Source organism: Hippopotamus amphibius, chromosome 1 (assembly GCF_030028045.1).
Source record: "Hippopotamus amphibius kiboko isolate mHipAmp2 chromosome 1, mHipAmp2.hap2, whole genome shotgun sequence".
In the NCBI taxonomy this organism is placed as follows: Eukaryota; Metazoa; Chordata; class Mammalia; order Artiodactyla; family Hippopotamidae; genus Hippopotamus; species Hippopotamus amphibius.
The window spans coordinates 5567113-5589337 of record NC_080186.1 but is presented as its reverse complement, the minus strand read 5'-3'; the positions used below and the strand labels follow the sequence as shown (position 1 = coordinate 5589337).

Genomic DNA, 22225 nt, shown 5'->3' with positions numbered 1-22225 from the left:
TCACTCAGCTGCTGTGTCTGCTGGATCTGGACCCCAGGATTCTGCAGCCTCCCCAGCTGAATCTGTGCTTTTGCAAGTGACACAGTCCTCCAAAAAGGAACAAGAGCGGGCAGCTCATTTGATGTAAAGTCATCTGAAAAGTTTTAAAATCAGTAAAATGCTGGCCAAGCAACCTATGTCTAATTCCCCCACTTATTCACATCTAAGAATATCCACTATAGTTCATCCCTTATTTTTATACAGTAAATGACAGCAATTGTTTAAATACTTTTGCTTAAATTGCTCTGGGGCTCAGTCTTCGTACACCCTTCCCACAGAAATTCCTGCTCGGCAGGAATCCCACCTCTGCTGCGAATCTTACATCTTGAGTTTTACCTCTTTTCAAACATGCACACATATTTGACATACGGATCTTATACTCTCCTCCCCAGTCAATCACATATCAAAGCAGGTGTCTTTATTCCTAATCGTCCCATAACATTCCAACTGGTGGAAAAAAAAAAAAAAACACTTGGAGTCAAAAAGACTTGTATTCAAAAATTTGAAGAACTATGCAAACTTACACAGGTGTCCCTCAGTTTGTGCAGGGGGCTTGGTTCCAGAAGCCCCTGAGGATACAAAACTCTATAGATACTCAAGTCCTTATGTGAATGACTTGGTACAGTCAGCACTGGAGGATTCCGCATCCTTAGACTCAACCGACTGCAGACTGAAATTTGATCCGTGGATACGGAGGGCGGAGGGTACAATTATTTAGTGTCTGTGTACCTCACTTTGTTGTTATTGGTAAAGTAGGGATAGTAACACCCACCACAGAAGCAATCATGAAGATTAAGACTTCAGTGGCATCATGCAATGCACAGTCGGCCTCTGTAACTGCAGGTTCCACATCCACAGATTCAACCAACCACAGATTGAAAATATTTAAGGAAAAAAATTCCAGGAAGTTCTAAAAAGCAAAACTTGAATTTGCCATGCACCTGCAACTATTTACACAGCAAGCACATTGAATTTACAAGTGTTTAGATAGCATGTACAATGTATTAGGTATTATAAGTAATCTGGAGATGATTCAAGGTATATGGGAGAATGTGCGTTTTTAATGCAAATACTATGCTGTTCTACACGAGGGACTTGAACATCCGAGGATCTGGGTGTCCGCAGGGGGTGCTAGAACCGGTCCCCTGCAGAAATGGAGGGAAAACTGTACACTAAGAGCCCAGAACAGTGCCTGGCACAAAGACAGCAACACATGACAGCTGTTACTTCTGTGCTCACCTGGATGTCTCTCTCCCGAGGGATCGTCTGGCTCTGAATCCAGGAATGCACGTTGGCCAGCTCCTCCCTCTGCCCGTGAGAAAACCATGGCTGCCGCCACCTCAGGCTTTCCAGCTTTTCTAGGTCTTCTTTCAATACAATTTCTTTAACCCTGAAAACAAGCAAACAAACAAACAAAACCTTCATAGTCGTGAATAAGGCACAGGGTTCTCATCTTGTCATCTAAGAACAGCACTTCTTTTTGGTTCGTAACATACATTATATTGTTAATATATGATGTACACATTAAAAAAATAACAACTGACTCATTTCTTTGTCGAGTTGGTAAAGCTAGGCCTCTTTTCCTTGAAGGAAAATACCTGTATAGAGTTTTAATGAGTCATACGGAAGAAACAGACTTCCTTTAGGTCTTCTCTTCTTTTAGAATGAGAAAAAAAAAATCCAGACTCTAAAAAAAGTTCTTGTACCTATGGGCAGTAAAGCACTGCCTCTCTGTTTTCTTGTCTCAGGATACATAACACTACCACTACAATCATCGTTTTAAGAAATCATTTGTCATTTGACTTCAAATGAATGAATTTGAAAATATGTTTCTCTACGGGTATGTATAAAAACACTAAAAAATCACTTTGTATTAAAAAAACACACTTAAGAAACCATAAAGCACTCATATAAAGGTGGGTCTTCTAAGGTGCTTTCTTACCTCTCAGGCACCTGATATGTCATCAGAACGCACTCAGGGGTCCGTTCTATCATTCTCCAGGTGGGCTCTGCAGCGAGGCTGGGAAATGTTTCTTTTTTCTATACTTCCTGAGATTGCTGCCCATTTTGAAAGATTTCAGAAGAATAATCACTAGTAGCAAAGTTTAGACTGCTGCCACTGCTTCCTATCAAAAATCAACAACAAAAAAACAAATCAGAAAATACCTGTCAGGGACTGATTTGCCAAATTGGCCCTCATTCTTCAAAGACATTGGCAACTGGCTGGTAGTATCCTTTGCGAGCCAGCCCAGCCGTCATCCCGGGTCACCTCCATCTTCCCAAGAGCCCCTTATCAGTCTTCCTGAACTCTCTGCTCCTCAAGACCATACCTTGTTCCTTACCATCACCCGCACCTGCTCCATCTCAGCTCCATCTCCAAAATCCCCAACCTCTCTGCTTCACTTTCTTGTTTACTTGTTCAATTGTTCCAACTACAAATTTGGAAAAGAGCCTTAGCCATTCTGCTTAGAGCCCAAAGCCCCTCACTCACTCAATAGCACTCTAATACCTGAGATTGCTTTTTCCCTCTAATTTTCCACAACTATCAAAATGTCAACTCTGGGACTTCCTAGGCTGTGCAGTGGTTAAAACTCTCCCTGCCAATGCAGGGGACACAGGTTTGAGCCCTGGTCCAGGAAGATCCCACATGCCTCGGAGCAACTAAGCCTGTGTACCACAACTATTGAGCCCGTGTGCTGCAACTACTGAAGCCCATGTGCCTAGAGCCTGTGCTGCACAACAAGAGAAGCCACTGCAATGAGGAGCCCGCACACCACAATGAAGAGGAGCCCCCGCTTGCCACAACTAGAGGAAGCCTGTGTGCAGGAACGAAGACCCAATGCGGCCAATAAACAAATTAAATAAATAAATATATTAAAAAAATATTACTCTGATAAAGCCACTTATCAATTCCCTTCTTATCTAAACTCAAGTGGCCAAAGGCAAAAAGTCACACATAACAGGGAGTACTGGTTCTGCAGTAAAAGTCATCAACACCAGAGGATCATTGCAAAGCCTATAATTCTGCTACAGTTCCCTGGCCAGTGCACTAGTCTGTCCCCAGCAGGACTGTCTTCTACTCCTCTATTTCCTCCCTCAGTCTCACCTATTTTATAAGGAAAAAAAGGAAGCCATTAGAAAGGAAATTCATTATCCTGATACCAAACACAAACTTACTCACATCTGCATTCTCTCCTCACTGTCCGTCCATCCATCCATCCATCCAACCAACCATCCATCTATCCATCCATCCCCAGGCCCATCCCTTTATGGCTGCTATGCAGCCTCAAGGATCATTCTTTTCCTATCTTGCATCTGATCCTTCGAGGTCTTTCTTTTGAATTTGGAACAATTAAAACAAAACAAAGTACTTTTCTAATTTTTTAAAGAGTAAGTATACGGGTAAACATAAAAGACATTTTTCCTCATTAGAAAAAGAAATCTCTTTATCATTTGAAGCAAAAACAGTAACACTTTTATTGTGGGGTTTATAATACATGTTGAAGTAAAATGTATGACAGAAACAGCACAAAAGGCAAGGGGGGAAATGGAAGTACTCTGTTTTGAGGTTTTTAGACATAAAGTGATAAAACAGGTATAACATGTGAAGGTAAACTGTGATAAGTAGAAGATGCATGTGTAAATCCTAGAGTAATGACCTAAAAAAAAAGGACAAAAGGAAAAAAAAAAAAAAGAATAGCTGAGAAGACAATAATGGAGAGAAAATGGAATCATTAAAAATACACAATTAATCCAAAAGGAGGAGGGGAAGAAGAGAAAAAGGAAGAAAAGAGCAGATGAGACTAACATAAGACAAGTAGCAAGATGGAAGATTCAATTTAAACCTGACCATAGCAGTAATCACATTAAACGTAAATGGTCTCAGTACTCTGCAGAGATTGTCACATGGATTAAAAAAAGCAATACCCAACTATATGCTGGTTACCAGAAATCAACTTTAAATATAAAGATGGAAAAAATTGGCCATGTAAATACTATCAAAATGAAGGTGGAGCAGATCCACTGATATCAGAAAAAGTGGACTTCAGAGCAAGGTACATTTCATAATAAAGGAATCAATTCATCAAAAGGATGTAATCTTAAATGTGTATGCATCTAATAAAAGAGTTTTGAAATACATGAAGCTTACACTAATAGAACTGCAAGAAAAAAGAGATGAATTCACAATTATAGTTGGACATGTTAGCAGCCCTGTCTTAATAACTGAGAAAACAAGTATATAGAAAATCAGTTAGAATATAGAAGGCTGAATCAATATTATCAGCCAACTTGACCGAATTTACATTTACAGAAGATGCTCTCAACAACTGCAGAACACACACTATTTCCAAGTGTATATGAAACAATCATCAAGATAGACCAAATTCCATACCACTAAACAAGTTTCAGTAAACTTTAAAAACTACAAAGAATAGAACTACAATCTGTCATACATAGTGAAGTAAGTCAGAAAGAGAAGGACAAATATTGTATGCTAACTCACATATATGGAATCTAAAAATGGTACTGATGAACTCAGTGACAAGAACAAGGAAGCAGATACAGAGAATGGACTGGAGAACTCGAGGTATGGGAGGGGGCGGGGGGTGAAGGGGAAACTGAGAAGAAGCGAGAGAGTAGCACAGACATATATATACTACCAACTGTAAAATAGTCAGTGGGAAGTTGTTGTATAACAAAGGGAGTCCAACTCGAGGATGGAAGATGCCTTAGAGGACTGGGGCAGGGAGGGTGGGGGGGACTCGAGGGGGGGGTGTCAGGGAAGGGAGGGAATATGGGGATATGTGTATAAAAATAGTTGATTGAACCTGGTGTACCCCCCCCAAAAAAAATTAAAAAAATAAATAAATAAATAAATAAAAAACTACAAAGAATGTTATCTGACTGCAAGTAAGTTAGAAACCAATAAAATACCTGGAATATCCCCAGATAATAGGAAATAAATATATTTCTAGTAACCCATGGTCAAAGAAGAAAACATGAGGGAAATTAGGAAATATTTTGGACTGAATGAAAATGAAAACAAACAAAAATTTGAGGGATGCAGCTGAAGCTGTGCTTAGAGGGAAATTTAAAGCATTACATGCTTGTATTAGGAGGGGGAAAAATGGTCTCAAATCAATGCTCTAAGCTTCTACCTTAAGAAGTCAAAGAAAGAGTGAATAAAATCCAAAGTAAACAAAAGAAAGGAAATAATAAAGATTAGAGTGGAAGTTGATAAACTATAAGACCAAAAAACAATAGGAAAAAAACCCAATGAGATCAGAAGTTGCTTCCTTGAAAAGTTAATAAAATTGGCAGAGATTGTTATACAGAGTGAAGTAAGTCAGAAAGAGAAAAGCAAATATCTTATATTAACACATATATGTGGAATATAGAAAAATGGTACAAATCAACTGGTTTGCAAGGCAGAAATAGACACAGGTGTAGAGAACAAACATATGGACACCAAGGGGGAAAGCAGGGGCAGGGGGCCGGGGTTGGGGTGGGATAAATTGGGAGATTGGGATTGCCATATGTACATTACTAATAAGGAAAAAAAATATCAAATTGTACACTTTAAATATATGCAGTTTATTATGTGTCAATTATATCTTAATCAAAGTTCTTAAAAAAAGTTAACAAAATTGGCAAACATACAGCCAGAATAATGAGGAAAAAGTAATATCAGCAATAAGAGAGGAGACACTAGTATAGACTCTACAGACATTAAAAGAATAGGGAATATTATAAACAACTTTATGCCAATAAATTCAACAACTTAGATGAAATGGACAAACTCCTTGAATGATACAAATTAGCAAAGATCATTCAAGAAGAAACAGATATCCTGAGTAGACCCACGTCTATTTTAAAAAAATAAATTTGTTTTAAAAAACCCTTTCACAAATAAAACTTCAGGCCCAGATAGTTTCACTGGTGAATTCTACCAAGCATAGTGAGGACAATATAATATCAATTCAATACAAACTCTCCCAGAAAACAGAAGAGGAGGGAACAGAGCCCAACTCATTTTTTCTAAGGCCAGTATTACCTTGATACCAAAACCAGCTGAAGACATCATAAGAAAAGAAAACAATGGACCAATATTTCTCATAATAGGTGTAATAATCTTTAACAAAACATTAGGATATAGAATCCAGTAATATACAAAGGGATAAAATAACATGACCAAATACAAGGTTAATTTAATATCTGAAAATTAGTTAATGTAATTCACCATATTAACAGGACAAGGGAGGAAAACCATATGGTTAATCTCAATAGATGCAGACAAAGCATCTCTGCAAATCAGCAGTAGAAAGGAACTTCGTCAATCTTTCAATAAAGGGCATTTAAGGAAAACCTACATTTAACATCATACTTACTGAAACTGTGACAGATTTCCCCCTAAGACTAAGAACAAGGCAAGAATGTCTGTCTAACCACTTCTATTCAATACAGTAAGTGCCCTACATATGAATGAGGTCCATTCTGAGAGCACATTTGTAAGTCCAATTTATTCATAAGTCCAACAAAGTCAGCCTGGGTACCCAACTAACACAATTGGCTATATAGTACTGTACTGTGATAGGTTTATACTTTTCACAAGAATAATACATAAAAAACAAACACAAAAAAATTAAAAAAAAACATTTTTAATCTTACAGTACAATACCTTGAAAAGTACAGTAGTACAGTATGACAGCTGGCATACAGGGGCTGGCATCTAGTGAACAGGCAAGAAGAGTTACTGACTGGAGGAGGGAGAAGAGGTGGGAGATTGTAGAGCTGAAGGATCACCAGTTATGAGAGACGGAGGGCAAGCTGCAATTTCACTCATGCCTGACATTGATGGAATGCACGTTTGCATCCTTGAAAGTCTGCAACTTGAAGGTTCATATTTAGGGGACTTACTGTACTCTATTGGGGGTCCTAGCCAGTCCAATAAGGAAAGACAAATAAATAAAGGCATATGGATCAGAAAAGAAGAAGTAAAACTATACTTGCAGACAAAATTGTCTATGTAGAAACCCCTTCAAAGTCTACAAAAGAGTTACTAAAACTAATAAACGAGTTTAGAAAGATTTCAGAATACAAGTTTAAAATATAAATTTTGATTGGCTTTCTATATGCTAAAAACAATTGGAAGTTGAAATTTTAAAATGCCATTTACAATAGCATCAAAAATATGAAATCCTTAGTGATAAATTTAGCAAACTAAGTGTAACCTGTACAGTGGAAACTACAAAACATTGCTGAGAAAAATTAAAGACCTTCATAAATAGAGAAACATAGCACACTTGTGGATCAGAAGACTCAATACTGTTAGGATAATAATTCCTCCCAAGTACGTCAATGGAGTCAACATGATGTCAATCAAAACCCCAGCAGGCATTTTTGTAGGAACTAAGAAACTGATTCTACAACTATTTAAAAATTTTTTTTCAATTGAGGTAACATTGGTTTATGACATTTTTAGGTGTCATGTGTACATTATATTTCTACTTCTATATACATTACAGCATGCTCACCACCAAAAATTTAGTTTCCATCACCATACATTCGACCCCCTTTACCTATTTAGCACTCCCCCTTTCCCTTTGGTAACCACTATTCTATACTCTGTTACCGCAGAGCATTTGTTTTTGTTTTTTCATTTTTTGGGTCTGTTTGGTTTTCATATTCCACACATGAGTGAAATCATACAGTATTTGTCTTTCTCCATCTGCTTTATTTCACCTAGCATAATAACCTCAAGGTCCATCCATCTTGTTGAAAATGGCAAGATTTCCTCTTTTTATGGCTTAGTAGTATTCCAATGTGTACTATATATAGATACATTTTAAAACTTAATATATATCTTTAATATATACCACATCTTCTTTATCTGTTTATCCACTGATGGGTACTTAGGTTGTTTCCATATCTTGACTACTGTAAATAATGCTGCAATGAACATAGGATGCATGTATCTTTTTGAATTAGTGTTTTCATTTTCTTTGGATAAAAACCCAGAAGTGGAATAGCTAGACCATATTGTAGTTCTATTAATTTGGGGCAGACTCTCCATGTTTTCCATAGTGGAAACACCAATTTACATTCCTTCCTGATCTTAGAAGGATATCTTTCAGTTTTTCACCACTGAGTATGATGTTAGCTGTGGGTTTGCCATATATGGTCTTTATTATGTTGAGCTATATTCCTTCCATACCCATTTTATAAAGTTTTTAAAAATCATAAATAGATATTGTCTTGTCAAATGCTTTTTCCACATCTATTGAGATGATCAAATGATTTTTATCCCTTTGTTTCACAGTGATTGATCTGTGGATGTCAAACCATCCTTGTATCCCTGGAATAAATCCCTCTTGATCATGATGTATGATATTTAAATGTATTTGCTAACCTTTTCTGAGGATTTTTGTGTTTATGTTGAGATATTGGCCTGTAATTTTCTTTTTTTGTGTGCTGTCCTTGTCTGGTTTTGGCATCCTAACCCTAACCCTAACCCTAATGAAGGCCTTGTAAAATGAGTTGGAATGTGCTCTCCCCCTCTTCAATTTTTTGGAAGAATTTGAAAAGCATAGGTATTAAACTTTCTTTGAATGTTTGGTAGAATTCACCTGTGAAGTTGTCTGGTCCTTGACTTTTGTTTTGGGGGACGTCTTTGATTACCGTTTCATTCTCTTTACTAGTGATTGGTCTAGTCAGATTTTCCATTTCTTCACGATTTGGTCTTGGGGTTGTATGATTCTAAGAATTCTTCCATTTCTTCTAAGCTGTCCAGGTAGTTGGCATACAGCTGTTCATAATATTCTCTTCTAATACTTTTCATTTCTCCTCTTTCACTTCTGATTTTATTTGTCAGAACTTTACCTCTTTTTCCTTAGTGAGTCTAGCTAAACTTTTGTCAATTTTGTCCCTATTTCATTTCTTCTGACTCAAATCTTTATGTCCTACCTCCTACTGACTTTGGGCTTTGTTCTTCTTTTTCTAGTTCCTTTGGGTGTAAAGTTAGACTGTCTGATATTTTTCTTGTTTTCTGAGGTAGGCCTGAGTTGCTATAAACTTTCCTCTTAGTATTGTTTCTGCTGCATCCCACAGGTTTTGATATGTCGTATTTTCATTTGTCTTCAGGTATTTTTTTATTTCTCCTTTGCTTTCTTCATTGTCTCAATAGTTGCTCAGTAGCATGTGAATTTTCCAGCTTTCTTCTCACAGCTGATTTGTAGTATCATACCACTGTGATTAGAAAAAATGCATGATACAACTTTCATTTTCTTAAATGCATCGAGACTTGTTTTATGTCCTAACATATGATCTATCCCTGAGAAAGTTCTATGTGGACTTGAAAAGAATGTGTATTCTGCTGCATTTGAACGGACTATACAAATCCATCAATCCATCCGGTCTAATGTTTCATTAAGGCCATTGTTTCCATGTTGACAGTCTGGATGATCTATTCATTGATGTAAGTGGGGTCTTAAAGTCCCTTACTACTACTGTGTTGCTGCAAACTTCTCATGTCTGTTAATAACTGCTTTATATATTTTAGTGCTCCTATGCTAGGTGCATAAATATTAATGACTGTTACATCTTCCCAATGACGTGTCCCCTTTATCATTATATAATGTCCATCTTTGTCTCATTACCTTTTTAAAAAAAATTTATTTATTTATTTGGCTGTATCGGGTCTTGGTTGTGGCATGCGGGATCATTGTTGGGGTACCTGGGGATCTCTGTTGTGGCATGTGGGATCTTTTGTTGCAGCACACAGGTTTCTCTCTAGTTGTGGCATGTAGGCTCCAGAGTGTGTGGGCTCAGTAGTTGTGGTACGTGGACTCTCATTACCTTTTTTGGCTTTAAGTCTATTTTGTCTGATCTAAGCATGGCTGGCTGCACCACTTTCTTCTGGCTGCCATCTGCTTGGAGTATCATCTTCCATCTCTTCTTTTGCGTCTATGTCTGTCTGTTGAGCTGAGATGGGTCTCTTGGAGGCAATGTATAGCTGGGTCTTGTTTTGTAATCCATCCAACCATTCTGTGACTTTTGATTGATGAATGCAACTCATTTACATGTATGGTGATTACTGGCAAATGAGAACTTAGTACTGCCTTTGAATCTTTTGTTTTCTGATTTCTCTATTTCCCCGTTGTTTCTTTTTCCTTGTGTTTCTGTATGCCATTTTGGTTTGGTGGTTTTCTCTGTTTTTCTCAGTTTCCACTTTTTTTTTTTTAATGTTTCACATCTCTGCTCTAGATTTATGTTTTGCAGTTACCATGAGGTAACCCTATGAGCCATAAAACAGCTCACAGATAAATTAGTCCTTTTTATGCTCATAGCATCTCATCTTCACTTACTGATACAGGTCTGTCCTTTTCGTGTTCCTCTTTTATGTCCTAGTTATCATAAATTATCCCTTTTTATGCTGTGAGTTTGTTATCAAATTGAAGTAGCTATAGTTGTTTTTACTACTTTCCTTCCTTTTAACTTTTATACTGTAATAATGTATTAAACAACCTATTCTGACTGTGATTTTCTGATTCTATTTATACCTTACTCAACATTTTGTGTACTTTTCCCTTTTCATTTCAGGCAGAAGAGCTCCTTTGAACATTTCTTGTAAGGCAGACCTAGTGGTGATAAACTTCCTCAGCTTTTGTTTGTCTGGGAAAGCCTTTATTTCTCTTTCATATCTGAAGGGTAACTGCTGGATAGAGTATTCTTGGTTGACAGTTTTTATATTTCAGTATTTTGAGAATGTCATTCCACTCCCTCTTGGCCTAGAGAGTTTCTGTTGAGAAAACTGTTGATATTCTAATGCGGGTTCCTGTGTAGGTTATCATCCTTCCCCTGGCTGCCTTTGAAATTCTTTCTTCATCATTGACTTTTGACAGTTTTAATATGATGTATCTTGGAGAAGAAGGTCTTTTTGTGTTGAGGTAACTAGGTGTTCTGTTAGCTTCATGGACTTGTATATCCAGTTCTTTCCCCATGTTTGGGAGGTTCCCACTTATTATTTCTTCACATTCTCTATTTATCTTTACTTTTTTGCCATTTCAATTGCAATATGCCTTGGTGTGGTCCTCTTTGGGATTCTCTGTTCTTCCTGGACTTGGGTATATTTCCTTTCCCAGGTTAGCGGTATATTCAGCTCTTATGTCTTCAAATATGTTCTCTGCCCCTCTCTCTCTCCCTTCGCTTTCTAGAACCTTGCTAATGTGAACATTAGTATGCTTGGTGTTATCCCAGATGTCTCAAACTGTCCTCACATCTTTTTATTCTTTTTTCTGTTCATCTTCAGTATTTCCACTACTCTGTCTTCCATCTTGCTGTTCCACTCCTCTGTATCATTTAGGCTACTGTTGATTCCTTCTAGTGTATTTTTCATTTCACTTATGGCATTCTTCATCCATGTTTGGTTGTTCTTTATATTTTCTAACTGTAAAAAACTTCTAATTTCTCTATTCATCCATTCTTCTTCCAAGTTCTTTAATCATCTTTACAATCATTACCTTGAACTCTTTCTTGGGTAGACTGACTACCTCCACTTCACCTAGCTCTTCTGGGGTTCAAATCTTGTTCCTTTGTTTGGAACATGTTTCTCTGTTGCCTCATTTTGCCTAACTTGCTGTTTTTATTTCTGTGTATCTGGTAGGTTGTTTACATTTACTCACCTTGGAGAAGCAGCCTTTTGTAGGAGATGTCCTATGTGTCCCAGCAGTGCATGTCCCTCTGGTAACTGGAGCTATATGCTCTATGGGTGCCCCCTATTATGTGGGCTGCTGGGGTCCTTCTATTGTGGCAGGCTGACTACTGTGGGTGGTCTGGTAGGCTTGGCTGACACCATGTCTGGTTGGTTGCCAGGCCTGCCCTTTGCAGAGGCTGCCAGGATCACAAGGCAGATGGGTGCAGAACTCCAGGGTGATGGTGGTGGGGTGCGGGGAGTGCTGAGGCTAGTGCTGACTCACTGGTGGGTGGAGTCAGGGTCCAGGAGATTCTGGGGCTTGTGTCTGCCCACTGATGGGCAGAGATGGGTTCTAGGGTCTTGCTGCAGGGCTGGTATCATACCACTACTGGATGGGGCTGGTACCTGACACAGCTGGCTTTGGGGTCCAGGGTGTCCTGAAGCTTGTGCTGGCCTGCTGGTGGGCAGGGCCAGGGCCCAGCTGGTCCTAGGGCTGGTGCTGGCCTGCTGGGTGTGTGGGCTAGGTCCCCAGGCTATGGGGCTGCTGTTGTCCTGGGGCTGGTGTTCACCCGCAGGTGGGAGAGGATGGTCCTGAGGCTAGAGCAGGCTCACTGGTGGCTGAAGCTGGGGATTCTGAGTCTGGTACCTGCCCACTGGTGGGAGAAGCTGGGTCCCAGGGTCTCTGTGTGCAGGACCCTGGGTTTCTCAGATCTAGTGCCTGCACAGTGGTGTGGGGGAACTGGTCCTTGGCCCTCTGGTGTGCAGGTCCGTGTTCATGGGAAGGTATGGGCTCAGGGGGTCTTCAGGCAGCCTGTCTGCTATTTTGTGGGGCTGTGTCCCTGCCCAGTTAGTTGCTTGGCCTGAGCTTTCCCAGTACTGGTGCTTAAGGGCTGGTGGGCATGGATGAGGCTGGGCCCTGAGGCTAATAAACTAGAGCAAGGATTCCAAAATGGCACTTGCCAGTAACAGTGTCCATATGGTAGAATGAGCTCCCAGAAATGGCTGCCACTGACACCTATGTCCCCAAGGGTGAGCTCCACTTAATTGCCTCCTGCCTCTCCAGGAGACTCTCAAAGATTAGAAGGTAGGTCTGACCCAGGCTACTTTCAGATTACTGCTTCTGCCCTGGGTCCTGGAGCATGTGAGAGTCTGTGTTCACCTTTTAAGAGTGGAGTTTCTATTTTCCACAGCCCTCTGGCTCTCCCAAAAGCAAGCACTGCTGGTCTTCAAAGCCAAATGTTCTGGGGGCTAGTCTTCCTGGAGTAGAACCCCCAATCTGGGGCTCAGATTTTTTGCTCTGTGGGGAGAACCTTGCAATTGTAATTATTCTTCCATTTGTAGGTCACCCACCCGGAGGTATGGGTCTCAACTATACTGTGACTCCCTACCGCCTACCCGTCTCATGGTTCCTTCTTTGTATCTTTAGTTGTAGATCTTTTGTGGTGGGTTCTGGTCCTTTTCATCAATAGATATTCTGTAATAGCTGCAATTTTGCTGTGTCTGTGAAAGGAGGTGAGCTCACATCACATATAAAAAGCAACTAAAAATGGATCACAGACTTAGCTATAAAAGCTTAACCTCTAAAATTTCCAAGAGGAAACAGGAGAGCATTGTAGTGACTTCTAGTTAGGCAAGAACGTCTTTAAAAAGGACATGAAAAGTATAACCTACGAAAGAAAAATTACGATAAACTGAACTTCAACAAAATTTAAAAATATTTGCTCTTCAAAATGAAGATAAAAATAAAAGATCAAATAAAAGGGCAAGCTATACACAGGGAGGAAATTTTTGCAACACACATATGTGATAACAGACTTGTATCCAGAATATACACAGAACTCTTACTACTCAATAAGAAAACTAACAATCCGCCCCCACAAAATAAGCAACAGATGTGAACACATGTGGATGGCAAATAAGTACACAAGAAGACAGCCAACACCATTAATCAACAGTCAGTAAAACCACAATGAGGTATCACTACATGTCCACTGGAATGGCTAACATTTAAATGATGGACAATGCCCAGGGCTGGCCAGGATGTGCTGCAAATTGGAACTCTCATGTGTGGCTGACAGGAATGCAGACGGTACAGCCGCTCTGGAAAACAGTTTGCAGTTTCTTATAAAGTTAATCGTATACTCACTATGTGACCCAGCAATTTCATTCTGAGGTATTTACCAAAGAAAAACGAAAACATATGTCCAAAAAAAGACTCATCCTCAAATATCCACAGCTGCATTATTCAGAATAGCCCAAACTGGGAACAAATGAATAACTGTCAACTGAGGAATCGCTCTCCATACAATACAATTCCCCTTGGCAACAAAGAGAAATGTGTGACTGATGCACAAAATGAGGCAGAGTCTCAGCAGCACTGTGCCAACTCAAAGAACCCGACACAAAAGACTGCACAGTGGATGACTCAGTCTATATGACGCTGCAGAAAGAGCAGCATTAAAGCGACAGTAAGCAGATCGATGTTTGCCAGGAGCTGGAGGATCAGGGCAGGAGACTGACCTCAAAGGGTCACAGAAGAATGCTTCCAGGTGACGGAAACGTTCCATACGGTGATTGTCATGGTAGTTCCACTCATGCAAACATCTGTCAGAAGTCTTCTTTTGTACCCCTAAATTTGGTGCATTTATTGTATGTAAATACACCCCCATTAAGCTTACAAAAAGAAAAAAATACTTTACTTCCACACTTGGACCAGAACCAGACAGCCTGTTACACAGTGACCTCCTGACCACAGAGTGTGGAGACTGTGTCATCTTGATCCACTACCTGATGCTGCAGCACCAGTTCCTGGTGGAGACGCCCCGTGCAGTGACACTGCAGACAGTTCACTGGCAGTAAAGCAATCGTTCTTATTTCCACTGCTGCTGCTGACGCACTGCAAGAAAGTAAGGACACAAGAAAAGATGTGAGCATCTCAAGCACCAAATTACAAAATAACTGGCAGATCTTCAACTTCACATGTTAAACAGAAAAAAACACACATACATAACTGAGAAGGAAAACATTTTCAGCCTGTCCCCAAGAATGTGGTCCAAGTTCCTTTACATACAATATTAAAGACACTACTGCTTTTTTGAGCACCTATTACATTCCAGGAATCGTACTTCATTATTTTTTGTCATTCAGAACACATATATTGAACACTTTATATGCTCTAAGAACTGTTCAAAACGCTAGTAATATAACAGTGAACAAAACCCTGTTCCAGCTATCCTGAGCCTCTCCTGCATGGGGAGAAGGGCTATATAAATATTACTTTAATCCTCAGAAAAAGCCATGAAGTCCTAATCTTTCCATTTTTCAAATAAGAAAACAAAGGCATAGAGAGGTTAAATAACTTGTGTAAGCTAACCCGCCTAACCATGGCGGAGCCAGGACTGGAAGCCAGGTCTGATATCGTAGCCCAGGCTTTCCATTAGATTTCTAGCAACCGTACCAATATCAGGCTTTCAAAGTTGAGCATACTTTCCTGATTTGGATGATCAGATTCTGAACATTTGTTTAAAATGGTTATTACACCTTGAAGAGAAGACTGAAGAAAAACTCCGTGTAAATATTTACACTTGTCTTGGAACCTATACCTAAACCCAGGAAAGGCTTATTCCAAAGTTTAACCTGACAATTAAATCGGAGAATGCCTTTTTAGGTAAAGAGTTGAAAGTTAAAGGAAAGCGATCAAAATTTTTTCATTTTAAGAAATGACATGTATAAGTACATAAAACTATAAACTACCTACTTTACTGATAAGTAATGACAAAAAGGAGCTCCTACCCACTCCATACAGACCTGCTGTCCTACAACTGTGTCTGAAAAAGTAAAATTGCTAAATTCGTGTCTTGTTAGTGTGGCTTATTTCTGTCTAACTAGCCCATAACCCCAGTTGTAAGTACAAGAACACACTTTATAGGCAATGAACATTTAAGTTTAATACCCAGATATCAAATTTTAAAGCAGAAGGGAAATCCAGATCACAAAGAAAACCTGAAAGATAGCATTTTGGGGAAAACCTTGCAAGGTATGTAAGAACCCAGGACACAACAGATTCTTTCACTGAAGCTTTTTAAATGGAGTCAGGAGGGTGAGAAAAGATGGTGGCGAAGTAGAGGGATGTGGAGTGCATCCCTCTCCACAGATGCATTGGGAATGCACCAAAAGATGCAATAATTCCCACAGAGAACCAACTGAACACCAGCAGACGACCTTGGGCACCAGAAAGGACTGCAAGGATCCCGACATAACCAGTAGGGAGACATCTACAATGACTCAAAGAGGGTGAAGCTGTGGAGCTGTGGCAGACAGGAGGGAGTGAGAAACATATGGAGGGTCCGCACCACAGCTTAGCATTCCCAGACTGAGACGTCGATTCACAGCTGAACAGAGGGTCTGGGAGCAGGAGCATGGGAACTGGAGAGCTGGGTCAGGGTGAGAAAAATTGTTGCCAGTAAGGTGACGGACCGAGAGGACAGGAGGGAAGAGGTCCGTGACAAAGAGAGCCTGCCCCTGAGAGCTGCCCTGACATGATGGTGGTTGGATGCTGCGGGCTCATGGGTGGGGGGGAGGAGCCGCAGACATAGCCTCTCTCTCTCTCTTTCAGCGCCTGCAGCAGGCAGTACAGGAACCCCTGTGGGCCACCTAAGGCACTCAGGGATAACAAGTACCCTCAGGCCCTCAGGCGGGGCTAGTATAAAGCCCCAGAGAGCAGCCGAGAGCAGGTTTGGAATGCCGGCAGCAGGGAGGCTGCCGAGAAAAAAAAAAAAAAAACCCAGAGAGAGGTCCAACTCTGAGACTTTCTGTTTACACCTGAGCCACTGGCGTCCCTCTGCAACAGGCACCCTTCAAGCCCAACTGAAACAACAGTGCGCCACTGCTCAATCACTCCCAGGGGAAGGAGCCACTATTGTACCCTCTCCCTCCTCACACAGCAATGCTTACAGACGAACAATAAAGGAAGCTCTGCTGGTCACAGAATAATACAAAAAACCTAAGGCGAGTAGAAGGACACTTATAGCTGAGACTAAGGAAACAGAAATATTCATATCAATTCTATTGAAATGGTCCATTCTGGGATCAGTTCTGGTTTTTTGTTTTTTTCTTTATTAATTATGATCTTAGTTCTAAGGGATCTACAAGTGTTACATTTTTTTAAATTCTATTTTTTATTCTATTTTTATTTTTTTGCCTTTTTATATACTTCTATTTCCAGCTAAGTTTTTAGTAGTATGGACTATATATCTCTCCTACTTTCCTTTCATCTCTATCTTTTATACATTTCTATTCCTTACTTTTATTTGCATATTTCTAGTCACACTACGCTCTTCTGTTCCCTTGTCTTCCATCCATTTTTAGTTTATTTTATCTTAACATACTTATAAGCAACACTATCAATCTGCTCAGACTCCTTGCTCTATTCTCCAGATGACACACTTCCTTGGTATTTAACATTAGGTTTTTGTCTTTATCTTAGTTCTTAGTACAACTGTCTAATTTCATTCTGAGAATCTCCATTCTGTCTGGTGGTACTCTAGCTCTTTTTTATATTTGATCCTAGCTTACAATATCTCCCTGGATTAGTGTTTGTATGTGTAAGGTGTTATTTGTTTGTTTGTTTTTGCTTTTGTTTCTGTTCTGTTCTGTTTTGGTTTTCAATATCTGTTGGTTTTCTCTTTGAATATCTGATAGCATACTGGGGTTCTTCTGTCAGGTCTTTCCAGAGCCTTATGTCCTAACGGAATCAGTAATTGTGTGCCTTACACATGCATGTGTTCCCTAGACTTAGTATTTGTTTAATCCAACACTTGGACATTAGTCTGGGGCTTGGACAGTTTTCTATAAACCCCTCTATCGCCGGGACAAGCAACCCCAGAAGTTTGGACTACCATGAGGAAACAAAGAAACACCAAGCAGGCAAAGGAGCAGGAAAAAAACCCACAAGACCAAATAAATGAAGAGGAAATAGGAAAAATGCCTGAAAAAGAATTTAGAGTAATGATAGTAAAAATTATACAAAATCTCGATAACAAAACAGAGAAAGTACAAGAAACAGTTCATATGACCTCAGAAAAATAAACAACAATGGATAACAAAATAACTGAAATTAAAAATACTCTAGATGCTATAACCAGCAGAATGACTGAGGCAGAAGAACGAATAAGTGAGTTGGAAGATAGAATGGGGGAAATAACTGCCACAAGCAGGAAAAAGAAAAAAGAATAAAAAGAATAGAAGACAGTCTCAGAGACCTCAGTGATAACATTAAGCATATCAACATTCGAATTATAGGCATCCCAGAAGAAGAAGAAAAAAAAGAAAGGGTCTGAGAAAATATTTGAAGAGGTTATAGTGGAAAACTTCCCCAACATGGGAAAGGAAATAATTAACCAAGCCCAAGAAGCACAGAGAGTCCCACACAGAATAAACCCAAGGAGAAATACACCAAGGCACATGTTAATCAAACTAATGACAATTAAACACAAAGAAAAAATATTAAAAGCAGCAAGAGAAAAGCAAGAAATAACATATAAGGGAAAACCCATAAGGATAACAGCTGACCTTTCTACAAAAACTCTGCAGGCCAGAAGGGAATGGCAGGATATACTGAAAGTCCTGAAAGAGAGAAACCTACAGCCAAGAATACTCTACCCAGCAAGAATCTCATTCAGATTCGATGGAGAAATCAAAAGCTTTACAGACAAACAAAAGTTAACAGAATTCAGCACCACCAAACCAGCCTTACAACAATTGCTAAAGGAACTTCTCTAAGTAGGAAACACAAGAAAAGGAAAACACCTACAAATACAAATACAAAACAATTAAGAAAATGGTAACAGAAACACACATGTCAATAATCACCTTAAATGTAAATGGATTAAATGCTCCAACCAAAAGACAAAGACTGGTTGAATGGATACAAAAACAAGACCCTTCTATACGCTGCCTACAAGAAACCCACTTCAGACCAAGGGATACATATAGATTGAAAGTAAAGGGATGGAAAAAGATATTCCATGCAAATGGAAGTGAAAAGAAAGCTGGAGTAGCAATACTCATATCAGACAAATTAGACTTCAAAGTAAAGAATATTACAAGAGACAAGGAAGGACACTACATAATGATCAAGGGACCCATCCAAGAAGAACATATCACAATCGTAAATATCTATACCCCCAACATAGGAGCACCTCAATACATAAGGCAAATGCTAACAGCCATAAAAGGGGAAATCGACAGTAACACAATAATAGTGGGAGACTTGAACACCCCACTTACATCAATGGACAGATCATCCAAACAGAAAATAAAGACACACAAGCTTTAAATAACACATTAGACCATTTCTACTTAATTGATATTTATAGGACATTCCATCCAAAAACTACAGAATACACTTTCTTCTCAAGTGCACATGGAACATTTTCCCGGATAGATCACATCTTGGGTCACAAATCAAACCTTGGCAAATTCAAGAAAACTGAAATCATATCAAGCATCTTTTCAGACCACAACGCCATGAGACTAGATATCAATTACAGGAAAAAAACTGCAAAAAATACAAACACATGGAGGCTAAACAATTCACTATTAAACAACTAAGAAATCATTAAAGAAATCAAAGAGGAAATCAAAAAATATCTAGAAACAAACGACAATGAAAACACAACAACCTAAAACCTATGGGACGCAGCAAAAGCAGTTCTAAGAGGGAAGTTTATAGCAATACAGTCCTACCTTAAGAAACAAAATTATCGAATAAACAACCTAACCTTACACCTAAAACAATTAGAAAAAGAAGAACAAAGAAACCCCAAAGTGAGCAGAAGGAAAGAAATCATAAAGATCAGAGCAGAAATAAATGAAAAAGAAAGGAAGGAAACCATAGCAAAAATTAATAAATCTAAAAGCTGGTTCTTTGAGAAGATCAACAAAATTGATAAACCATTAGCCAGACTCATCAAGAAAAAAAGGGAGAAGATGCAAATCAACAGAATTAAAAATGAAAAAGGAGAAGTTAACAACGGACACCACAGAAATACAAAAGATCATGAGAGACTACTACAAGCAACTATATGCCAATAAATTGGATAACCTGGAAGAAATGGATAAATTTTTAGAAAAATGCAATCTTCCAAGACTGAACCAGGAAGAAATAGAAACTATGAACAGATGAATCACAAGTCTGGAAATTGAGGCTGTGATTAAAAATCTCCCAACAAACAAAAGCCCAGGGCCAGATGGATTCACAGGCGAATTCTATCAAACATTTCAAGAAGAGCTAACACCTATCCTTCTCAAACTCTTCCAAAATACTGCAGAAGGAGGAACACTCCCAAACTCATTCTACGAGGCCACCATCACCCTGATACCAAAACCAGGCAAAGATGTCACACAAAAAAGAAAATTACAGACCAAAATCATTGATGAATATAGATGCAAAAATCCTCAACAAAATACTAGCTAACAGAATCCAACAGCACATTAAAAAAATCATACACCATGATCAAGTGGGGTTTATCCCTGGGATGCAAGGATTCCTCAATATACACAAATTAATCAATGTGATACATCATATCAACAAATTGAAGGATAAAAACCATATGATCATCTCAATAGATGCAGAAAAAGCTTTTGACAAAATTCAACATCCATTTATGATAAAAGCTCTCCAGAAAATGGGCATAGAAGGAAATTACCTCAACATAATAAAAGCCATATATGAGAAACCAAAAGCCAACATCTTTGAAAATGGTGAAAAACTGAAAGAATTCCCTATAAGAACAGGAACAAGACAAGGGTGTCCACTCTCACCATTATTATTCAACATAGTTTTGGAAGTTTTAGCCACAGCAATCAGGGAAGAAAAAGAAATAAAAGGAATCCAAACTGGAAAAGAAGTAAAATTGTCACTCTTTGCAGATGACATGATATTATATATAGAAAACCCTAAAGACTCTACCAGAAAACTGCTAGCACTAATTGATGAGTTTAGTAAAGTAGCAGGATACAAAATTAATGCACAGAAATCTCTTGCATTCCTATACACTAACAACAGAAGAGCAGAAAGAGAAATTAAGGAAACTCTCCCATTTACCATTGCACAAAAAGAATAAAATACCTAGGAATAAACCTGCCTAAGGAGGCAAAAGATCTGTATGCAGAAAACTTTAAGACATTGATGAAAGAAATCAAAGACGACACAAACAGATGGAGGGACATACCATGTTCCTGGATTGGGAGAATCAACACAGTGAAAATGACTGTACTATCCAAAGCAATTTACAGATTCAATGCAATCCCAATCAAATTACCAAAGGCATTTTTCACAGAACTAGAGCAAGAAATCTTACGATTTGTATGGAAACGCAAAAGACCCCGAATAGCCAAAGCAATCTTGAGAAGGAAAAATGGAGTAGGTGGAATCAGGCTTCCTGACTTCAAACTATACTACAAGGCCACAGTGATCAAGACAGTATGGTACTGGCACAAAAATAGAAAGGAAGATCAATGGAATAGAATAAAGAACTCAGAGGTAAGCCCAAACACATATGGGCACCTTATCTTTGACAAAGGAGGCACGAGTATACAATGGAAAAAAGACAGCCTCTTCAATAAGTGGTGCTGGGAAAATTGGACAGCTACATGTAAAAGAATGAAATTAGAACACTTCCTAACACCATACACAAAAATAAACTCAAAATGGATTAAAGACCTAAATGTAAGGCCAGACACTATAAAACTCCTAGAGGAAAACATAGGCAGAACACTCTATGACATCCATCAAAGCAAGATCCTTTTTGACCCACCTCCTAGAATCATGGAAATAAAATCAAGAATAAACAAATGGGACCTCATGAAACTTAAAAGCTTTTGCACAGCGAAAGAAACCATAAACAAGACAAGAAAACAACCCTCAGAATGGGAAAAAATAGTTGCCTATGAAACAACGGACAAAGGATTAACCTCCAAAATATACAAGCAGCTCATGAAGCTTAATACCAAAAAAGCAAATAACCCAATCCACAAATGGGCAGAAGACCTAAATAGACATTTCTCCAAAGAAGACATGCAAATGGCCAACAAACACATGAAAAGATGTTCAACATCACTCATCATCAGAGAAATGTAAGTCAAAACACAATGAGGTATCAGCTCACACCGGTCAGAATGGCCATCATCAAGAAATCTGGAAACAACAAATGTTGGAGAGGGTGTGGAGAAAAGGGAACTCTCCTGCACTGTTAGTGGGAATGTAAGTTGGTACAGCCACTATGGAAAACAGTTTGGACATTCCTTAAAAAACTAAAAACAGAACTACCATATGATCCAGTAATCCCACTTCTGGGCATATACCCAGAGAAAACCATAATCCCAAAAGAAACATGTACCATAATGTTTATTGCAGCACTATTTACAATAGCCAGGACATGGAAGCAACCTAAATGCCCATCACCAGATGAATGGATACAGAAGATGTGGCAC

General features: G+C 39.0%; 1 protein-coding gene across 1 annotated transcript in view; it reads right to left on the bottom strand.

Annotated features, from left to right (window-relative positions):
- PER3 (period circadian regulator 3) overlaps positions 1 to 22225 on the bottom strand; it is a 59956-nt gene continuing 37731 nt past the window's right edge. Inside the window, 5 exon segments of the mRNA XM_057746508.1 lie at positions 1 to 87; positions 1279 to 1429; positions 1982 to 2165; positions 14519 to 14627; positions 15539 to 15541. Coding sequence (XP_057602491.1) covers positions 1 to 87; positions 1279 to 1429; positions 1982 to 2165; positions 14519 to 14627; positions 15539 to 15541 — 534 coding nt within the window.